At 38.3% G+C, this 22729-nt stretch overlaps 1 protein-coding gene across 1 annotated transcript in view; it reads left to right on the plus strand.

The window, feature by feature from the left end:
• Positions 1–1037: 1037 nt before the first annotated feature.
• ASB4 (ankyrin repeat and SOCS box containing 4) overlaps positions 1038–22729 on the plus strand; it is a 103617-nt gene continuing 81925 nt past the window's right edge. Inside the window, exons 1-2 of the mRNA XM_089917648.1 lie at positions 1038–13387; positions 14642–14784. Of these exons, the coding sequence (XP_089773774.1) occupies positions 13344–13387; positions 14642–14784 (187 nt within the window). The 5' untranslated portion in view covers positions 1038–13343. The remainder of the gene's footprint in view (positions 13388–14641; positions 14785–22729) is intronic.

Consider the following 22729-nt stretch of genomic DNA (forward strand, 5'->3'; position numbering starts at 1 on the left):
GTAGTATATGGTCATATTTTGTAATGATCCATGGATTTTGGATAAATATTTGTGTCTTTATTAGGTGCAGAATTTGCTCTGTTTCATATAAATTGAAACTTCTTAATGGTATTATTTAAGCATATATTTATATTTGTATTGCTCTGAACATTGTCTCTTCTCCATTTTTCCTAAAAGGACTTTTCTAATAGTATCTTCCAAAACTTCTATTAGGTAAAATTTGGATCTTCTGGATGGATTGTTTGAGATTCTGTCTTCCTCTTCTTACTTTACATCTTTTTATTGTGTGTGTGTCCTGTATTCTGGAAAAAAAATATTTGGGTTTTTCCTCCAGCTCACTAATTTGCTCTTTTTGTGTGTCCCATCTGCTATTCTACTCATCTATTGAATGATTCATTTCAAAGATGAAGCCTTTAATTTACACGATTGCTGGCTGATTCTTTTTAAAGAATTGCTGGTTAAAATACTCTTGGAATATACTGTATCAATTAAGCTTAGAATAAAATTACAAGTCCTTAAAATGGCCTAGATTGTCCTAGATGATCAGGCTCCTGTGGATTCTCTGAACTCTCCCCCCCCCTTGCCCATTCTACTCCAAACACTTTGGTTTCCCTGCTATTGTCAAAATTTCAAACCCTCCACACACATATACCTGTTCCGCTCCCCTGCTAGCCCTATTTCCACCCCGCCGGACGTTATAAGACTTGCTCTCACCACTATTCAGATCTCCACTCAAAGGTTACCTCCCCATCAGAGAGATAATCCCTGACTACCTTATCCAAAGCAGCACCTAATACCTTCAAAGACATATTCTCTCTCCCCCCCTACTCCTTTCTTACTCTGCTTTTTTTTTTTAATTAATTAATTTATTTATTTAGTTTTGGCTGCATTGGGTCTTTGTTGATGCGTGCAGCCTTCCTCTATTTGCAGTGAGTGGGGCTACTCTTCGTGCAGTGCACAGGCTTCTCATTGCGGTGGCTTCTCTTGTTGCAGAGCACGGGCTCTAGGTGCGCGGGCTTCAGTAGTTGTGGCACGTGGGCCCAGTAGTTGTGGTACGCGGGCTCTAGAGCACAGGCTCAGTAGTTGTGGTGCACGGGTTTAGTTGCTCTGCGGCATGCGGGATCTTCCCGGAACAGGGCTTGAACCCATGTCCCCTGCATTGGCAGGCAGATTCTTAACAACTGCACCACCAGGGAAGGTCCACCCTGCTTTATTTTTGTCCAAAACACGTTTTGTGCTCTGATATTTTCTTTTGTTTATATTTTTTGTTGTCTGTCTCGACCAGTAAAAATTGAAATGTCCATGATGGTAGCAACCTTGCCTGTTGTGTTTACTGTGGTATCTCCAGAAGTTAAAGTACCTGGTACATAACAGGGAAGCTCGGGAAATATGTGTTAAATAAAGTAGTGATGGTGTCTAAAGTCCAGTGCTGCCAGCTCTATTAACTATTTCTTCACGTGTGCATTCTTTCATGCATGGTACCTCTTTCTCACGATGCTGGCTAATCTCAACTGTTAAGTGGTCGTGTGTGTATCTTTGTATTTGTGTTGCCCTGTTTGGCCATCCTGGGAAAGCTCCATCAATTTACTCCAGCCTACATATGGGGGAGATTCATGAAATGATGCTGGGAGTGGACTGGCAGACTGCTTGCAGTCACTTGTGGGAGAGGCAGAATAGACTATTGATTGGGGTGTACCTATAGCTACAGGAGGGATGGACACTCTTCATTCCTCCTGTTTGTGACCATTATTCCAAGATCCTAGTCCTTCCTTTCCAGTGGAGGCCTCTACATGTGTTGTTGCTGCCTGAAGGTGGCACCACTCTTGCTTGTTTCTTTACACAGGGAGAACCATGGAGTGCTTGACATACTTGACTGCTCCCGCTGTAGTAACCCTGTCATCTTTCTGTCCATTGCCCCAGGGCTCCCTCCTACTTCAAAGGTCTTTCAACCAAGTTCATGAAGCAGCACACTTTCCTTAAAAATAATTTTTTAATTTTGAAATAATTTATGACTCACAAGAAGTTGCCAAATAGTACAGAGGATTCCCATGTACCCTTCACTCAGTACAATGTATGTAATACGTTGTCAAAGCCAAGAAACTCATTTTGGCACAATACCATTAGCTCAGGTGCAGGCCTCATTCAGATTTCATCAGTTTTGACATGCACTCCTTTTTTTAAAAAAACAGCTTTACTGAAATTATGATTCTTATACCATATGCCATACAATTCATATACCACAAATTCACCCATTTAAAGTGTACAATTCACTGATTTGTCGTAAATTCAGAGTTGTAAAACCATCAATATAATCTAATTTTAGAACATTTTCATTACATCCAAAAAGAAAACCCATACCCATTAGCAGTCACTCTTGATTCTCTATCCTCCAGTCCTAGGCAATCACTAATTTACCTTCTGTCTCTGTATATTTGCCTAATGTTTTCATCCATTTTGTAGCATGTATCAGTACTTTATTCTTTTTTATTGCCAAAAACCATTTCATTATATTGATGTACCACATTTTGTGTATCCATTCATCAGTTGTTGGACATTTGGGTTGTTTCCACTCTCTGGGTTTTATGAATGATGCTGTTGTATACTGTGGGGTTTTTTTGGGGGGGTAGTTCTATAAAATTTTATGACATAGATTCAGATAACTATCATCACAACCAGGATACAGCAATGTTCCATCATTGCAGATAAAGTCCTTCATTTTATCTCTTAATAGTCACACACTTTCCCCAGCCCTAACCCCTGGCTACCACTGACCTGTTCTCCATCACTGTAGTTTGTCACTTTGAGAATGTTGTGCAAATGGAATCATACAGTATTCAACTCCTTGAGACTGACTTTTTTTTTCACTCAGATAATACTCTTGAGATCCATCCAAGTTGTTGCATGTGTCTGTAGTTTGTTTCTATTTATTGCTGAGAATTATTTCATAGTATGGGTATATCACTGTTTGTTTATTGATTCATCTATTGAAGGACGTTTGGATTGTTTCCTGTTTTGGGCTATTACAAATAAAGCTTCTATGAACATTACTTTATAGGTTTTTGTGTAAACATTAGTTTTCATTTCTCTAAGATAAACGTCCAGGAGTACAATTTCTGGCTCATGTGATAGTTGCATGTTTATGTTTTAAGGAAAATTCCAAACTGCTTCCCAGAGTAGCTGTATCATTTTACATTCCCACTAGCAATTAATGAGGATTCAGTTTCTCCACATCCTCTCCAGTGTTTGCTACTGTCAGTAATTTTTATTTTAGCTGTTTTAATGGGCATGTATTGGTATCTCATCATGGTTTTAATTTGCGTTTCTGTAATGACTGATTGTATTAGTTTTCTATTGCTGCCCTAACAACTTACCACCACTTTAGCAGTTTAAAACAGCACAAGTTTATTGTTTTATAGTTCTGTAGTTCATAAGTCTGACACAGGTCCCATGAGGCTAAAATTGTGGTGTAGGCAGGGCTTCATTCCTTTTTGGAAGATTTATTTCCTTGACTTTTCTAGCTTCTAGAGGCCACCAGAGGCTCCTGGCCCTCCTTGCATCTTCAAAGCCAGCAATATCACATATCTTTGACCCTTCTGTTGCTGTGTATCTCTGACCATAGCCAGAAAAGATTTTCACCTTTTAAGGACTCATATGATAAAACTGGGCCTACCTGGATAACCCAGGATAATCTCCCTATCTCAAGGTCCTTAACTTTTTTTTTTTTAGATTTTTTTTTTTGACATGGACAATTTTTAAAGTCTTTATTGAGTTTGTTACAATGTTGCTTCTGTTTCATGCTTTAGTTTTTTTGGCCCCGAGGCATGTGGGATCTTACCTCCCCGACCAGGGATTGCACCTGAACCCCGTTCACTGGAAGGCAAAGTCTTAACCATTGGACTGCCAGGGCAGTCCCAAGGCCCTTAACTTTAATCACATCTGCAAAGTCCCTTCCACCAAGTAAGATCATATATTCACAGGTTCCAGAAATTAGAAGGTGGACACCATTTGGAGGCCATTATTCTGCCTACCACATTAATGGTATTGAAAATTTTTGAGTGTACATATTTTCTATTCCCTTTGGTAAAGTGTATGTTCAAATCTTTTGCCCATTTCTAATTGGATTGTTTGCTTTACTGTTGAGGTAAAATACTCTTTACATGTTCTGGATATGAATGTTTCATTGAATACATGATTTGCAAATATTTTCTCCCAGTTTTTGTTTTGTGTTTTTATATTCTTAATAGGGTATTTTGCAGAGCAAGCATTTCAAATTTTGATGAGCTCCAATTCAGTGATTATTTCTTTTATGAATCATGCCTTTGGAGTCATATCTAAGAACTCTTTACCCAACTCTAGGTCACAAAGATTTTCTTCATGTTTTCTTCTAAAAGTTTTATAGTATTATATTTTACATTTAAATCTGTGATATATTTGTCCAGAAGCAACTAATATTTTCATCTTTCTGCATAATCAGGACTTTCTGAGCAAAAATTACTAGCAACATAGGCTAAAGTTTAAGCATTTTATTCCCATACATTTCCCTGTATCACTGCTTGAGCTACATACCACAGATTTTTTAATTGAAATTTTTATTGAGATAATTATAGACTCACATGCAGTGGTAAGAGATAATACAGAGAGATCCCTCATACACCTTGCCCGGTTTCCCTCAATGGTAATATTTTGAAAAGTTATAGTATAATATCACAACTAGGTTATTGACATTGATGAAACCCATTGATTTTATCCAGGTTTCCCCAATTTTACTTGTACTCATTTGTATGTGTGTGTGTATTAAGTACTATACAATTTTATCACCTTTGTAGGTTCATGTATCCTCCACCACTGAGCAGTTCCATTACCACCACCACAAGGGTCCCTTATGTTGCCCTTTTACAGCCATACCTCTCTCCTTCTCATCCTTCCTTTCCCCACCTCCTCACAACCACTATTCTGTCTTCATTTTCTAAAATTTTGCAATTTCAAAAATGTCACATAAGTGGAATCATACAGTATGCAATTTTGGGGGATTGGCTTTTTAGCACAATTCCCTGGAGATTCATCCAAATTGTTGTATATATCAATAGTTCATTTTAAATTAATTGCTGAGTAGTTTTCCATGGTCAGTGTAACTGTAACAGTGTAAAAGTTTGTTAAACCATTCACCTGTTGAAGAACATCTGGACTGATTCCGGTTTTTGATTATAACAAAAAAGCTTCCACGAACACTCATCTATAGGTCTTTGTGTGAGCATAAGTTTTCATTTCTCTAAGATAAATGCCCAGGAATGCAATTGCTGGGTCACGTGATAGTTGCATGTTTAGTTTTTTGAGAAACTGCCAAACTGCTTCTTGAAGTAGCTGTACTATTTTACATCCCTACCAAAAATGTATGAAAAAATCCAGTTTCTCCAGATCCTCGCCAGGATATGGTGTTGTCATTATTATTATTTTTTTTATTTTAGCCATTCTGGTTAATATGTAGTGATAGATATCTCATTGTGGTTTTCTACAGTTCTGATGTTCTGTATTTTCATTTTAATTCAGTTGATTTAAAAAGTCTTTCCTTGGGACTACTTATTTGACACATGGATTATATAGAAGTAGATTGTTTGATTTCTAAGTGTTTAGTGATTTTTTTCCTTTCTTTCTGTTATTGAATTCTAGTTTGACTCCATTATGATCAGAGAACATACTTTATGTGATCTTAATTCTTTTAATTTCTTAAGGTTCATTTTATGATCTAAGAAATAGTCTTTTGTGGATGTCCCAAGCACACTTAAAAAGAATGTGTGTTCTGCTGCTGTTGGGTAGAATGTTCTTATAAATATCAATTAGATTTCTTTGGCTGGGTATTGTTTAATTCTCTTAAATCCTTCCTAACATTTTTTTCTACTATTTCTACTAACTTTTAACAAAGGGATATTGAAGTCCCCAACTGTGATTATGGATTTCTCTATTTCTTCTTTCATTTCTGTAAGTTTTTGCTTCATGTGCTTTGCAGCTCCCTTTTTCATGTGTTTTAGGCTATTTATACTTAAGGTAATTATTGATATTTCAGAATTCATGTCTGCCATTTATTATGTGCTTTGTTTATTCTCTTTATTTTTCATTCTTCTGATTTTTCCTTTCTTGTCTTTCTCGGTGTTGCTTGAGCATTTTTTTTTTTTTTGTATTCCATTTTGATTTATCTACAGTATTATCTCTTGAGTCTGTCTCTTCATTCAGTTTTTTTAAGTGGTTGTTCTAGGTGTTACAATAAGTATATGCAGCTTATTGTAGTCTATTATCATCAGTATTTTACCACTTCAAGTGTAATGTGGATGCATCACCATTATTTAGGTCACTTTATTCTCCCTCTTTATAATATAGTTGTCTTAAAATATTACTTCTACATACACTGAGAACCATATCAGACACTGTTATAACTGTTAAACATGACTTTTTTAAATTGCAAGGAAAAATAATCTATTGGACTTGCCCATATATTTTATCCTTTAAGTTGTTCTTTCTTCATTTTTGATGTTCTTTGTTTCCTTCTGTTATCATTTTCTTTCAGTATGAAGAATTTGCTTTAGCTATTCTTTCATTTTGCTGGGGATAATTTCTCTTAATTTTTTTTTATCCTCTAATTCTTCTTACTCCTGAAGCATATTTTTACTGGATATATAATTCTGGGTTGACAGTTCTTTTCTTTCAGCACTTGAAAAATTTTGTATCACTTCTTCTGACCTTCATGATTTTTAATGAGTAACCAGCTGTTATTTGAATCATTGTTCCTCTGTAGGTAATGTGTTGATTTTTACCTAACTGCTTTCAAAAGTTTTTCTCTTGTCTGTGACTGTGATGTATTTAGGTATAGATTTTGGAGAGTTTATTCTGTTTGTGATTTGCTCAGCTTCCTGAATCTGTAGGTTTATATCTTTCATCAAAGTTGTGAAGTTTTTAGCCATTATTTCTTTGAATTGTTTTCAATACTGCATTTTTTTTCTTTCTTTCTGGGACTTTGATAACATGAATCTAAGATCTCTTGTTATTATCCTATAGGTCCCTAGGGCTCAGTTATTCAAAAAACATTTTCCCTATGTATTTTTGATTAAATAATTTCTGTTAAACTACCTTAAAGTTCACTGATTCTTATCTGGTATCTCCATTCTGTTATTGAGACTGTCCAGCGAGGTTTTTATTTAGATTATTGTATTTTTCAGTTCTAGAATTTCCATTTAATTTTTCTTTACATCTTCTATTTCTTTGCAATATTTTCTGTTTTTTAAAATTTGTTTCAAAATTGTTCACAATTGCTTGTTAAAGCATTTTAGACAGCTTTTTGCAAATCCTGCTCAGACAATTCCAACATCTGTGTTATGTAGATGTTGTCATCTATTGATTGTCTTTTCTCATTTGGTTTAGACTTTCCTGGTTCTTGGTATGACAATTGTGTACTGTACCCTGGACATTTTGAGTATTGTGTTATGAGACTTTGGTTCCTATTAAGTCATCTTCTTTAGCAACCTATTGAGGTTCAGAATGCATATCCTGTTACTCTTTTGGTGTACTATAGTTCAAATATCAGTTTAGTTTATCAAGACTCTGCCATGCTATTCTGATCTGCTCTGCTTCGGTTACGCAGATGACTGTACTGCATCCCACAATCTCTCAGCACTGTCTGGGTATATGGAAGGGTACCACCTCTTTGTTTCATGGCAAGTTTCGAAGACAGGGTTTCACCCTCTGACTCATGTGGCGAGGGTTATCTCCTTGTTACTACAGTGGGCAGAGTGGAAAACAGAGCTCTGCCCCCTTGGTCTGCCACTGCAGTGCCCAGTGTGGTAGGGGAGAGGAGTGGTGCTTTTCCTAATGTTCACCCCCACCCAGAACAGGCAGGTATGGTTAAGGAGTTTGTGTCTTGTTGGATCACCTTTTCCTGGTCCTCTGGCTAGAGAAAGCAGACTTTTCTTGGGGCTGTTTTCTGTCTGTGACTGTTGATGTTTCTAGGTTCTCTAGCATTCAGGCTGAGGTATTTATGAGGCAAGAAAAAACTCAGAGAATTTACTGCCAGGTTGTTCCTCAAGTTCCAAGGTCCCTAGCCATTCCACTTTATTTTATCCTCCCTTTAGAGTCTTCTATAAGTGTCTTACATTTTTTTCCCAAGATTTTTGTGGTTGTTGTTGCTGTGATTAGTGGGAGAAATAAAATGGAATGTGTTTACACCATTTTGTCTGGAACCAGCAGTCTCCAGAGCAGCACCCTTTGGTTTTTTTCCTCATATTTAATTCCATTTTAAAAATTTTTCTAGGATTCCCCTGAAGTTACCCATTTATGTTTCCCTCTGTGGTAGTGGATTTTAAAATCACACATCTTTTCTGTTATTTCTAGTTAATCACTATGGAAGGGAGAGCTTCCACATGGGATCAGTTTGTCCTCTAGAACAAGAGTATAAAGAACATTTGTTTCTGTGAATTTATTTTATGTAAAGGGCTTATAAAATATAAAATTTAAATTATTTAAAACTCTCTTAATAAATCCTGCTTATTGAGAATAACAAAATTACATGCAAAGAAATACTAATTTCAGCAAAAATATATGCATCAATTAATAAAGCATTTAAATGATTAAAACTGGGATTTTTTTTCTAGCTTTATATATATAAAGAAATACCACAGAGACAAATTGGATTGAGCTGCTTTTGAGAAATCAGACAGCTATTGATTGGGCAATCGTTGCTATGGTTGACTCCATGGCAACAGTTGAGATGAAAGGTGAATACAAAGGGGGAAGAGAAAGAACTTAGGTGAGAATCCCAAGTAAAACCCAGAGAAAAGAGAAAGAAGAAGGGTCTCAGGGGGACTTCTAAAAAGATTTGTCACAGGTTTAAGAGGAAGACTGGAGGATCAGTGAGCTCTATATAACTACTGAGATGGAAAAAAAAATAGTACCATTTTGAAAAGAACCATGGATTGATATTTGTCTTCAACTTACTCATCCATTATAATAATTACTATTACTTACAATTTTACCACAGAAATTAACATGGACTGTTTGAGAAACAAAGGTAAACTATGACCGTTGTAGGCATGTAAGGATATTAATTAAAGTGGAAAGATGCCCTATTGCATTAAAGAGTTTATACAAATTATTTTATCTGATTAGTGTGAGTTTAAGACAGATTGATAAAAAGTTTGTAGCTTAGTTAAAAAAAAAAAACATTGACAGGTTTCACCATACTTGTAAGAATGTTTTATTTATTTACTTCTCCATAGCAGTTCAGTCCTTCACTATATAGTTGAAAGTATTAATTTAGAGGTTGTCTATTAAGTCTTTTTTAGTAAATTAAAAGCTAACACGTAACCTATACCAGAAAATGAAGTTTAATTACTTTAAAAATTCTGAATTATATTATTGGAACATAAATGCATTTATATAACTTTTAAGTAATTACAATAATATTAGTAATGAATAGTAAAACATTACCAAAGATTCTGTTGGATCTAAGTTAATAAATGAATTAAAATTATAATTAGTAGCTTGTGAGCAAATGGTGCTTGAAAACAACAAATGCAAATAGTGCTTGAAAACAATGCCTTAAATATCTCCCATATTTTGTAATTATTAATTAGCAAACTACTCTTTTACAGATTGGATCAAGGAAAGCTTCAATGCAGCTAATGAAATTATCATAAATTTGAAATTAGTCTGGCCTGAATTAATATTCTATTCTAAAGCTAGAAACTTGATTTACATTTTAAATTTTAAATGCTTTTCATTTTCTTTCTTCAAAACCTTTCCTCAAGTCTAACTGTTTTGTTAATAGTCAACCTTTCTCTCCATGAGACACATCAGTAGTAAATCGAATGAAATCAGCATTCTTTTCAACTCTTTGAGAACTCATTTAAATGGCTGGTACAGGAGTTCTGTGCACCAGCTTTGAAGACATTTTATGCTACCAATCTTGACTTAAAATGATCTCAATTTACACAAACTAGGGAAAGGTAAGAAGTTGTATATTTATTGTCAATGATAAGTTATTTTTTCCAATATTAAATTCTAACTTAAATTCTATAAAGAACATCTAACAAAATCTTTAGTTCACTTGAAGGCTGGATGTGTGTTACCTTTAAAATATTGCTATATTCTATGTTTTCTGTTACAGTAAAAAAATTAAACAGTCCCTGAGAAGAATAAGAAAAATAGTAATATGTATGTGTCAATTATATATCTAATAAAGCTGGGGGAAAATGCTAATGGTAAAATATGTGAAACTATAGTACTTCATTCTTTTCTGTTCCATTTCAAATATTATTTCATACCTAGTATTCCTACATACAAAATCATTATTATTATAGATATATTTTATTCTGGCCATACCCAGGTCACAGCCAGGCACAACTGGGGTGGACTCCTGGAGTTCCTAGCCTAAGTGCTTGATCCTGTGCTAGATACTGAGATGTCAACAATCAATATGATGCTATCAGTCCAGTGATGGAAAACAGATATGTGAAAACATAATTTTTATGGAATCCAAAAAGCAACAATGAAGTATGTTCAAAATACTATGGTAGGGCTTCCCTGGTGGCACAGTGGTTGAGAGTCCGCCTGCCGATGCAGGGGACGCGGGTTCGTGCCCCGGTCCGGGAAGATCCCACATGCCGCGGAGCGGCTGGGCCCGTGAGCCATGGCCGCTGAGCCTGCGCATCCGGAGCCTGTGCTCCGCAATGGGAGAGGCCACAATGGTGAGAGGCCCGCGTACTGCAAAAAAAAAAAATTAATAATACTATGGTAGTGCAAAGGAATAATTTATAAGCCTGAAGGAGTCACAGAAGACCTTCCAGATCCCAGGCCTTGTCTGCTTTCAAAGAAGTATCAACTGAGGGCAATTCTTCATGATTAGAATAATGCAGTTTAATTATAACAATGAGCTGCAGTTTATTGAACTCTTATGTACTAGGCCCTATCCTATGCCAAGTAATTAATGTGCCCTGCTTTTGATATAATTCACACAATCTCATGTCATAGGTATTTTTATCATCCCCATTTCGTTGATAAGGAACCTGAAGTTTGGAGAGGTGAAATAGCCAGTCAAAGCCACAGAGTTCTTCTAAGATGTGGGGATGGCATAGTGGGGACCTGGGTCCAACAGGTAATGGCATATAGCAGGGGCCTCATTTAATATGTCAGAGTGTGAATGGTGACTGATCTCTGTATGGGGATTTGTTACATTATGACCAGGTTCAGGGGCGTGGATTACTAAAGGGTGTCTTTAGGAAACTAAGGAAGATAAAAGAAATAAAAGTCAGTCCTGAGGATAGCATCCTAGAGCAATGGCTTTTGTGCAACAGTATAGCTTACTACTACCCCATGTGTGTCTGGATTCAAATCCTGCCTCCATCAATACGGCTTGTGTGACCTTAAGAAAGTTATTTAACCTCTTAACCCTTACTCCTCTTCATTAAAAATACATGAATTATTCTGTGTTAAAACTCAATAGTAACCGCTTAATAAACGTTAAAATTCTTATTATTGACCTCAGAGAGTGGGGTAGGATGAATTGGGGGATGGAGGTCACAAACCCTCAGAAATATTGTGTAAAATTATGTGTGGGTACATAGAATTATAGAGAGGATGGGAACCTATATCTACACACAAGTGTGCAAAAACATCATATTATGCAATAAACTTTAAATCAAGTTAAACGTGACCTCAAGCCCCCATTCTGCCTTGGATGGCAGGAAATCCGAGCTCAGTCATTACTGATACTCTTCCAGCCCATCCTTGGACAATACAAAGCTTCCTGAACTTTCCGGGAGGCCTACCATGAATGGATTGGCAGGTTGTGCTCTGTACAACCTCAGGGGGACAATTCGCATCTCAAGAGGCTTGACCACATTCCTGAAACAGGAGGGAGGAAAAAATAGAGCATGAAACAACCCACCAATTAACATTTCAATAAATTATCCAGCCACATGCATTTTTTTTTTTTTGAGGGGAGAAGAAAGTCCATACCTTTCATTAGATTCTCAAAGCAAAGAGGGAGTCTGATTTGATCCAGTAAAAGAGATGGGTGTCAAACCTCTGTGCTCCACAAAGCAGGAAAACATCACATTTGCATTGATTATAGACCCTTTTCATAGTGCTGACACATCTATGAGCTTTGAGTGGCCTCATTATTTTTTTATTAAATTGGGTCAGGGTGGGGGCCCCCCATTCAACCTAAATGCAGATGGGGTCATTGTGACTGAACCGCAATATACACAATAGGTAATAAATTCTGGGAAATGAAATCTGTCATCAGACCCCTCTTTCACACAACAGAAAACAAGATGGGGTATAACATTGGGACTTGAGGCAAAAAAGTCTCCAAGATAAAGAGCCAGAACTGCATTCATTGAGTTATAAAGCATTTGGTTGGGGCGGGGGGGGCTCTTCTTTGGACAGAACAGGAAAGGGCCAGTATTGATTCAGTAAAAAGTATGTAAAACTACTGAACAGAAGACCATGTACGTAATGGAGGGAGTTTGTGGAATACACGATGATTTTGCAAATAAATGTGGACACCTGAATAGCCGCTTCATTATCAGCCTCATCTTCAAATACAGGGGGAGAGAAAGTGCTTTCTGAGGAGTAGTAGAAAAAACACTCAGGTTAATGAAAGTCATATCTGTCATTTTAAGTGCTCATTACAATGGTTATTTTTACCAGCATTTAATTTTTATAAAATTCAATTCATCAGACCTAGATCCATGATTAATCACCTAAGTATGACTAGACAAAAATGGGTACTAATAAACAGTAAGAGAATGTCTAAGTCCCATTTTTAGCATTGTTCTTGCACTAAGTAGTGTCCACTTCTTACATCCCATTGCCTTTGGAAGAATCTGCAAGTCCCTATTTCATGATAGTTCAGTTTAATCTTTTGTCACATTGATTTCACAGTTCTTTAATAATTAAAAAAATCAATGCTTTCAGAGTTCTGACATGTTATACAATCGTACTTTACATTTTTTTATCATCACAAAAATATCATCCATCCATAGAGATAGCTGAAGATCCTTCACTAATGTGCATGGTGTAATACAAAGTATATGAAATTTGAGTTAGATTCAAATTATATACCCTGTTTCTTCATTTGTTAAGTGGGATTACAGTACCTACCTTATAGTACCACAGGTAATATAAGTAAAATGTCAAACACAGTGTCAAGATATGGTCAGTATTGAATAAATAGTAGTTTTCTTCAAAGTAAAAGTACTAGACAACTGATAATGAAGACTATTTTATCTTGTGAGTTCTAGAACTGTGGAATTTTTGATCTGGAAAGGCCCTGGATACGAACTTTTACTTTACAGATGAGGAAACTGAAGACCCGAGGAGGTGAAAAGACTTGTTTAAGGTGAAATATCTAGCTTTCTCATTAAGTAACTGTTTGCTGAATGAAGGAATAACATTACATCATCATCAGAAACCAATTTCCTGTGTGCCAAGTAATGATCTATCTCTTACAAGCATGGCCTATGACCGCGTGTGACAATGTGGAATGTAAAATATGAAAAAGATTGATAAGATCTGTATGTATCTTCTTCTTAAATATATTTTTCATTGAAATTATTGAAATCTATGTATTAATTGCACTTCACACTTAACTAATTTAACTTGTCTATTTAGGTTAAAAATGGCATTGATTTATTGTTCTAATCAATTACCTACTTATACTTTTATAATTATTATATATTACATATTTAAAAAAAAAACTAAGTCACACGTGGCATATTATGACAAACAGTAGGCCGTTTAATTGCTGGTTCATTGTCCAGTCATAAAAAAATAGGATTGTTGGAAATAAATTCATTAGTATAAAATACAGTTAATTCGGCATATTTCTGATGTTCAGAAGTTAGTAAATTTTATTTTCTACTCTATCAGTCTTATCAGATTTATATACAAAAAATACAAATGGTAGATTTCCATATAAAAGGAGAAGGCATTATGATGTATGAATTTTAAAATAGTGGTTTCCTAGAAATTGCACTGAGGCAGTCCTGCCTTCCCGGGGTTATTCAGCAGCACTTCAGCTTATATAATTACCACACTAGCCTGTCTTACAGAGCCCACAAGGCACCCAGATTGGTCACCATGGCAACAGATTCTGAATCAGAGTAGCCCATCCTAATACAGTGCACAGAGCTTCTTCTTGGAAAAAGTTTTTGGTTTTTGTTTTTAATTTTAAACACATTCCCCCAAATTACAGGTATACAATTTCTGAATTTTTGTTCTAGTTTCGTTATAAGTGTAATCTGACCATTAAATGTCTGGGCACACAGTTTCTTGAAAAGCGAAGGAAATATAATGCAGGTATTTAAATACAGATCGCTTTTTCATTCTGGGCACGATTTTGAAAAGAAGAAGATAACATTTCAGAATAAAAAACACCTGAAGAAATAGCTGTGGGAGGAAATTGACTCTCTTTGATCTTTATGTTGCAGTAAAAGCTCTTTTACGTTTATTTTTAAGACTCTTAAAATGCATAGATCTAAGCAAATAAAATACTGTTTTTCCATTAAAATTTAAAAAAATGAACAAACACATGTAGCAAGGGCCACATTTATAAACCTTGTGCAATAAAATTTTCTTTTTATCTATCAAGCAGAGAGTACACAGATTTGCTCAAGATTCCCTGTCTACCCCTGCACCGCCAGGAGGACAGTAAAGCCTTGCAGAGGCTGCATCAGCAGCTACTTTCTCATTTCTTGTTTGCTGTGTGGACAGACATTGCAGCTGTGGTGACTGACGGTAAGAAGAAAGGCTGATGATAATTTTCGCACTTCCCCATCCATTAATTCATTTGAAACTAAAGGTAGGGTTTTCTTCCCTCTCTACCGCCCCCCCCCCAATTAGGAAAGATATTTATGTTTTATTTAAAATTCCTTTCTCATCTATCACCAAACAAGAGAAAGAAATTCACACATAACTCATAGTATATGACCCTGTTTACAAAGTAAGCTCAACCTTTTGTTTGTTTTCTTCTAGAGCTTTAAATTCAACTCCTATTTTATGCCATATTTCCACTTTCAGCCATCATTGATACCAGAGTGACTTGGTTCTTGATGACCTCTTTGAAATGTCTCCTTTTTTCCTTTCCCCTTTGGCTCCATTCTTACTGTGTTCTCTGAAGTATCTATCCTGCCCGAATGCCAGCAGCCCTGTGACTTAGGGAAGAAGGTACATTTAATCCATTCTACAGAGGAACAGATGCTCCCTTCAACGAACGTGGCTGGCCTCACAGAAAACGGGGCTGGAGTTTGAGTCAGTTTTGATCCCCAGAGCTCCTGCTTCAGGGCCCATGTTATTTTCCCTTCTCTTTCCTGTGGGCTTCCTCCTTTGCAGAACAATGTGGATTCCAGTTTCTGCTTTTCTAACTACTGGAAAGAGGAGGAAGGTCAGGAGTGGCCGTGTCAAGGACCCTTGACACGCTGAGGAGGCCCCCTCTATTTCCACAGCCTCCGGTATACTTAAAAATGAAGACATGCCAAAGTAGGGTTGTACTGAACTTAAAATATTTACACTTAGCAATTACTTTTGTAGGAGGAACAGAGGCCCTCCAATGCTGTTAGTGTATCTCTGTAAACATATGTATCTAACCTCATTTGGAAATATAAACAAATGTCTGAATTTTTGGCCTGTAATGAATTTGAAGTCCTGGCCCAGTACCCTCTTGCCTCAGTGGAGGAATGCCCCAACCCCCAACAGGAACTTCAGGAGTCCAGAGGACAGTGATGGTAGCAACAGAAGATTTCAATTGGGACAAAGGTGGCAGGTTAATAACAGCTAATACCGTAGAGCATTTACTGTGTACCCAGGACAATTCTAAGTATTTTATGTGTGCTAACATAGTTTGCTTTCTTAGACAGCTACTACTGTTGTCCACATTTTTATACATGAAGAAACTGAGGCACAGAAAGATTAAATAACTTGCCCAAGGTTGCACAACTAGCCATGGTACAGTCTGTACTTTCAAGCACTGTGCTACTCGATCTCTTACTGAATGCAAAGCAGAAACCACAAGGACCAGAGGGGGAGTGTGAGTGTCCTCAGACTCACAGCAAAGGGTGATGTGTGGTGTGTGGTGGTAGGAGCATGACACAATATCAGTAGTAAAACTAGGCGGGGCTCAGCAATGCGGTCCGTTTTGATTCTACCCCCGTCAATCAAATGATGGGGTGGTTGTCCCCAGGGCTGCAGGAGGTGGGGAAACAAGGTTGACCCCTGCACTCATATTCTCTCCCCATAGGCCATATGATGTGTTGAAACCGTAAGTGCCACTTTTCAGTGACACCTGGAATCAGATCTAGCTTCATAGGCGTGTGACTTGGGCAGTTGCCCAGAGCCCTGTGCTCTGAAAGATCCAGCACTTGTGTTAATCCTCTGTTGTCACCATCTTGAAAGTCGTAGTAATTTCTAAACAGGAGATCCCATATTTTCACTTTGCACTGGGCCTTGCAAATTATGTAGCCATTCCTGCGTGGAGTCCTGAGCAATCTGGAGAAGTCTGTACCTCCGATTTACCAGGAGAGACAAGGTTCTATTTCCTGTGATTCCTCTGGAACTGCAGTGCTATAAATCTGCAGTTGCCTGTTAGTGGATTTGCATTTTACTGCAATGTAATGCTTGTCTTCACAGGGGAAAGCAGTCAGCTCTCACTAATAGGGGCTTTAAGGATGTTCTGCCTAGGTCCACGTGCATAGCCTTGAGCAAAAAGGCTCAGGACAGACTCCAGATTCAACAGCGGGGCTAACTACAAGAGAGCCTCTTTGCAGAATGATAAAACATTAACACCTCAGCTAGATTTGCAGCCGGCCCCAAGCAGTGCTCCTGCAGACTCACACGGGTCCAACTGTACAATTTCAGCTCAGGTCCTCCTGGAAATTTCTATTTCCCACCTCACAGTGTTTGTAGAATTTAGCCATGCTATAGTTAAGTCAAGATTTGCCAGAACTTGTAGAGAAAATTCAAACTGCCTCAGTACAAGGAAGCTAATCTGATAAATCCTCCATTTCCTCTCTCAACCCTCCAGCAGTCTGGCACTAGAATAAATGATGGCTCACCAGTGGCGAGTTTCCATGGAATCAGTCGCTCCTGAGGCCTTTTCTGAAGTGAAGGGCAGTGAGCTGATCCTCTGCACCAGGGCAGTAATGATACCAGTGAGCAGAAACTATGTGGGGGGGGGGGGGGAAGCCAACTTCTCACAGAAGACAAAAAGGGAATTTTGTGCCTGTATCTTTCAGAGGAGCCAGAACCCTCATATTCAAAGAGATATTGGGGAGGGGCTGAATTAATAGTGATGGCCAACATCTTCTAGCATTTACTATGCCCCAGATACCCTTGTAAGAGCTTTACATATGTCAACCCAGTTAATCCTCCCAACAAGCCAACGAGGTAGGTATTATGATGATGTGCATTTTGAAGGTGAAGGACCCGAGGCACAGAGAGGGCAAGCAGTTAAGTCAGGAGAGCAGCTGCGCGGCCTCGGCCGTAGGAGCTACAGGTTCATCCAGGACAATAACAGGCAGCGAGGAGTTCCTGGTGGGGCCGGCTGTGTGTGCAGCTGCTGAGTCTGCGTCCTGTTTGTCCTCACAATAAACCCCCATTAATGAGGGAAGCACGATTGGTCTCCATTGCTCTCGCAACCTGAAAGAGCCTATAGAATACAGATCCTATTGTGAATGCTTTTGTAATTTGGAGGTTTCTTCTTTTTTTTTGTAATAAATGGAATAATCAGCCCCTTAATGTATCCATAGGGAATTCAGGAGAGGGGTGAAGAAGCGGCTCCTGTTTTTGAGGCATTTGCAATCATCGTTGGAGAGACAGAGCCAACAGATGGGGAACAATAGTGAGAGACTCAGGGCTGGTGGAAGCGAAGGGTGTGGGAAATCAGAGAAGGGAAGGTGTTTACTCACTGACTATCAGGTTAAATGGGATGGGGGATGGAAAGAAGAAACTGGGTGGCTTTGGACACATTTCCTCTTTATACTTCACCTTCAGCAACGGTAAAATAAAGCCATAAATTATCTCAAAGACTCTTCTAGGATTTTTCAATGAATCCTGACCTTTTCTGTAAAGCTGGCTTTTTATGTGTGGTATTTGCTAAAAGCAGAGGCACACCTATAACAGATAGGGCCCAGACTGTACATCACATGATCAGGTTGATACAGTTTCCTGACCTCACGTTAGCTCCCAAGAGCATACGTGTCCTGAACTGTAGCCCATTAGCTTTTCTTGGCTATTCAATTGAATGATTACCCCAGCCATTTATATATATAAACGGCCATTTGTATTTTTCTCTGTTTTTTTGGCCAAAATATAAAAATAGGATATACATAGACTATAGCACTTAATAATATCTTATATGTTTTGATATTTTAAAGAAATAAAAGTTATCACATGGGATAGTCAGTCATCTCACTCATTATCATTTAAATTTCTTTTCTTGGGTCTTTGGTTTTGTATATTTCTTTCAACATTCTAAGTTACTGTAGCCCCCAATAGCTGATTATGATCACTTAACATACAGTTTCAAATCAATGAGGTCTGTGATGGAAATAAAACAAATTCTAAAAACTCATTTTTATATTATATGCATACCATGTTTTCAACAGCAAATTTTTTTTTTTTAATTCAGAACAGGCATGTGGTTAAGATAAAAATTATCTGATGTTCCCAATCATTGAAATGTAGAAACCATAATCAGGGAAGGGCTTAGGAGGTTTTTTTGTGGTATGATCCTTAGGACGAGGTAGCTTTCTCTAACCTGACAAATATTCTATAGAGCCCATAAACTAATTGTTCTTTAAGTGTGGTCCCCAGACCAGCAGCATTGGCACTGAACAAATTCTCAGGTCTCACCCAAACTTAATCAGAACTTTGAGAGTTGGAGCCCAGCAGTCTGCAATGTAACAAGCTTTCCAGATGATTCTGAAGTACCTTAAAGTTTGAGAACCCTTATCATAATTCAGGCTGCCAATAGAATAGAATAAGTCATCAGTTATATTTAATGACTATCTTTACTTACATAGTTCTCCCTATGCCCAGCTGGATACAGAATTTGGACGTAAAATTACAACCCAGAGTACTGGCATTCCTCAGTGATTCCCATTATTGGTGGGGTTTAACATGAACTGCTCTATTTGCATTCAAGGCCTCCTATGGTTATAGACCCAAATCAGGTGTCCAGTGTTATCTTCTATTTCTCCGGTTGAGATTCTTTTTTTATAAATTTATCTATTTATTTTATTTTTGGCTGTGTTGGGTCTTTGTTTCTGTGCGAGAGCTTTCTCTAGTTGCGGCGAGCGGGGGCTACTCTTCATCGCGGTGCGCGGGCCTCTCACTATCTTGGTCTCTCTTGTTGTGGAGCACAGGCTCCAGACGCGCAGGCTCAGTAGTTGTGGCTCACGGGCCTAGTTGCTCTGCGGCATGTGGGATCTTCCCAGACCAGGGCTCAAACCCGTGTCCCTTGCATTGGCAGGCAGATTCTCAACCATTGCACCACCAGGGAAGCCCCGAGATTCTTTTTATTTTAGTAAAATTGGATTACCATTCTCTCCCTATGCCCTCACTCCCTGCCATGAGGGATAGTTGACATAGGTTAAGACTGGGAAGGGCCTTCAGTGAGTGGTGATATTGGGGAGAGCGCATTCCTAGGCGGTGCCACAGTGTAACCAAACACCTAATGTTTTTCGGTTTCTATCAAAATCCTATGTAAAATATCATTTCCTCTATGAAATCTTTCTTGAGCCTTCAATCAGAAGGTGTGAGCTCTTCCTTCCATAATACTCTCACAGTATATTCTGTTCTGCCCTGTTGTGTAGTCTGTATTTCTCATTTCTTTGATTCTACTGTAAGTTCTTGAGATCAGGGGCTGCATCCTGCTACTCATCCTGCTGCCACTCCTACCAGTGTCAGACACATAAATAATAACTCTGTCAATAGTTGTTGAATTGTGGTATGCGGTGGCAGGACTGCCAGGCAAGCCCAGAGAGTCCTCTGACAGCTTCCGGCCAAGTCTGTTCACTGTATGAGTTGGGTGTACATTGCATGCCTGTCCCCAGATATTCCCTTGCAGGTAACTGACATTCATTCTTGTAAGATTTATAGCAAGTTCACAACCCGTGTTTCAAATACAAAATCCACCTAGGAAGGATCAAGAAATAAAGATCTAGAGGACAAGCCTAGCTCTTTTACCCCCTGGCGCTGTCAAGGGGCAGCCTAAGAGACACTAGAAAGGGCTGGGGCTGGGAAACGGGAACAAATCTTTGATTTCACAGTCTTGCCTGAGGCCTTGACTGACAGTAGCTGCTGCTTTCACCTCCATCTGTGGCTTCACGCCTTTTTAGAGGAGACTCAGGAAATCTCCTTCTCGTCTTAGAGGGAATATTTTCAGCCTAAGAGGAAAATTCTGAGCATGAGAAGCAAGCTTGCCTTGCTTTCCCACACCCAAAGACAGAGACTCATAAGACAATAACGGTCTGGAAAGAATCTAAAGACACACGGTACAAAACATATTTAGTTTATTATTTTAAGTGCTCTTCTTAATACCATCGCAGTGAAAACAAACGGTAGACTGACAACCACCCTCCCCCTCCAAACAACGTTTAACTTATATTTATGTATTTGCTAACCACTCACATCTTGAAATTCATTCTGTAACATCATAGACCCATGGCAAATTCTGAACAGAGAAATTCATTGTAGGAAAATATGATCATAAAAGATATGGTTTAAGTGGATAAAACCCCCAAATTTTTAACCCATATTTATGATTTAATCTGGATCAAGTTTTATCTGCATTGGTGTAGGTTTTTTTTTTCCAGGGGATACTGCAGTTGTTTTTCCAGGTTCATTTACCGAGGAACACTGCCATCATGTGGCCTGGTGTGTTAAAGACAGCACATAAATGACAACTAACAGCATGGCTTTAATTCTCTCCAGAAAAATGTTTGCAGCTTTTAAATGTGCTTTGTTGTTAGAAGCTATATTTGTGGATTTCTTTCTAAGAGAGCATTCTTAAATATCTGCCGAAGGATGAACTCTGTGTCAGCTTTTGAATCCCCTGAATACGTAGCAACCACAACAGAATATCACATATATAAAATAATAATTGAACACTGCTTGTTTTACAAATTTGTAAAGTTTTCATAAATTTATCCACTTTAAAGAGAGTAGGATGACTTTCTCGTGTGCACTAAAGTGGCTGCCTATTTTGAGAACTGTAGGGAGGCAGCATCAAAAACTAAAGTATGAAGCTTGACCCTAAGTCTGAGCCTCCACTTTGCCACTGAATAACTGTGGAATCTTGAGTAAGTCACACAAGCTACCTGGTCTCAGTACTTTTTTTCCTTAAATAAGTAGGTTTGATACACTTAAGTCAAAACTGTTTTCTACTTTAAAATTCTGTGATTCTACTTGACAAGTAAATAAGTTCTTGAAAAAGCAAGAATGCTGTTTTTCTTTAGGTAGATTATTTTCCTATGGTTTTCCTGTAACTGAAGCTTTGTCTGCATGACTCATCATGCAAAATTTTCTCATGCAAAATTTTCTCTGTAAGAACCCAGAGATTATGTGTTATGTTCAGCAGTGCGCCAGAACAAACAGCTTTCATGCATTTTGTGGGCATTCACAGCTTAGTATCTCCACAAACATAAAATAAAGTTGAGGAATCTTTCTAATTGGTAAAAAGCTTACTGGCTTCTGAGAGCTGTAGGTTGTTTTTTTTTTTTTTTGCGGTACGCGGACCTCTCACTGTTGTGGCCTCTCCCGTTGCGGAGCAGAGGCTCCGGACGCACAGGCTCAGCGGCCGTGGCCCACGGGCCCAGCCGCTCCGCGGCATGTGGGATCTTCCCGGACCGGGGTATGAACCCGTGTCCCCTGTATCGGCAGACGGACTCTCAACCACTGCGCCACCAGGGAAGCCCAGAGCTGTACGTCTTAACAGACGTTCCAGAATGTTAGAAAAGACAACTCAGAACAGTCTGATGTCTTTGACACCTGAAAGGGAAGGGCAGTTTTCTTCCCTCTTGCTTTGTAAATTTGTCAAAATTAAAAAGCGGATGCAAATGCTGTGTATGTTCTGATGAGACAAAATTGTGGTAAATGATTCCCTCGAGTTGATTTTGTGATGTGTGTAACGGGGTCGGGGATGGAAATACAAGCTGTGCTGGGCATTTGAACCATGCTGGAAGGGCATGTAAATGCAGGCCAGTTGCTAGGAGACCTGGAGCACAGAGTCAGTGCCCCCCTGTGTGCGCAGGGATGTTTTATCTCAAGAAACCTTGTCTTTCACAGTCAACGATGACATTAAATGTAGTCTGTCAAATTTCAGGTGGACCAGAGCTTGGTTATTGCTTGTGTCAATCCAGCCATTCTGTCATCCACCACTCATTAAGGGAGCAAATGAAAGAGAACAATGTAACATGGTGCCAGCGACCAAGAAGCTCTAGAAAAGCTCCGAGTGATGCACTACAAATTCAGTCTAAATACTCTCACATGGAAGACAGCTGGTTTGTTCGCTGATATTAATTCCAAGTGTGTAGTAGTGGCTAAAGAATGGCTTCAGCATTCCAAAGAGAAGGATGCCAGGCCACAAATAGAGTTCTAAGTGAGGATGTGCTTGAGAAGGATTTTGAGCCCTATTGCTTACAAAGCAATCATTTCAGTCATTTGTGGGATTTTTAAAAACAGATTT

This window comes from Delphinapterus leucas, chromosome 9 (assembly GCF_059928025.1).
Source record: "Delphinapterus leucas isolate spDelLeu-1000000601 "Yukka" chromosome 9, BTC_Dleu_Yukka2, whole genome shotgun sequence".
NCBI lineage: Eukaryota > Metazoa > Chordata > Mammalia > Artiodactyla > Monodontidae > Delphinapterus > Delphinapterus leucas.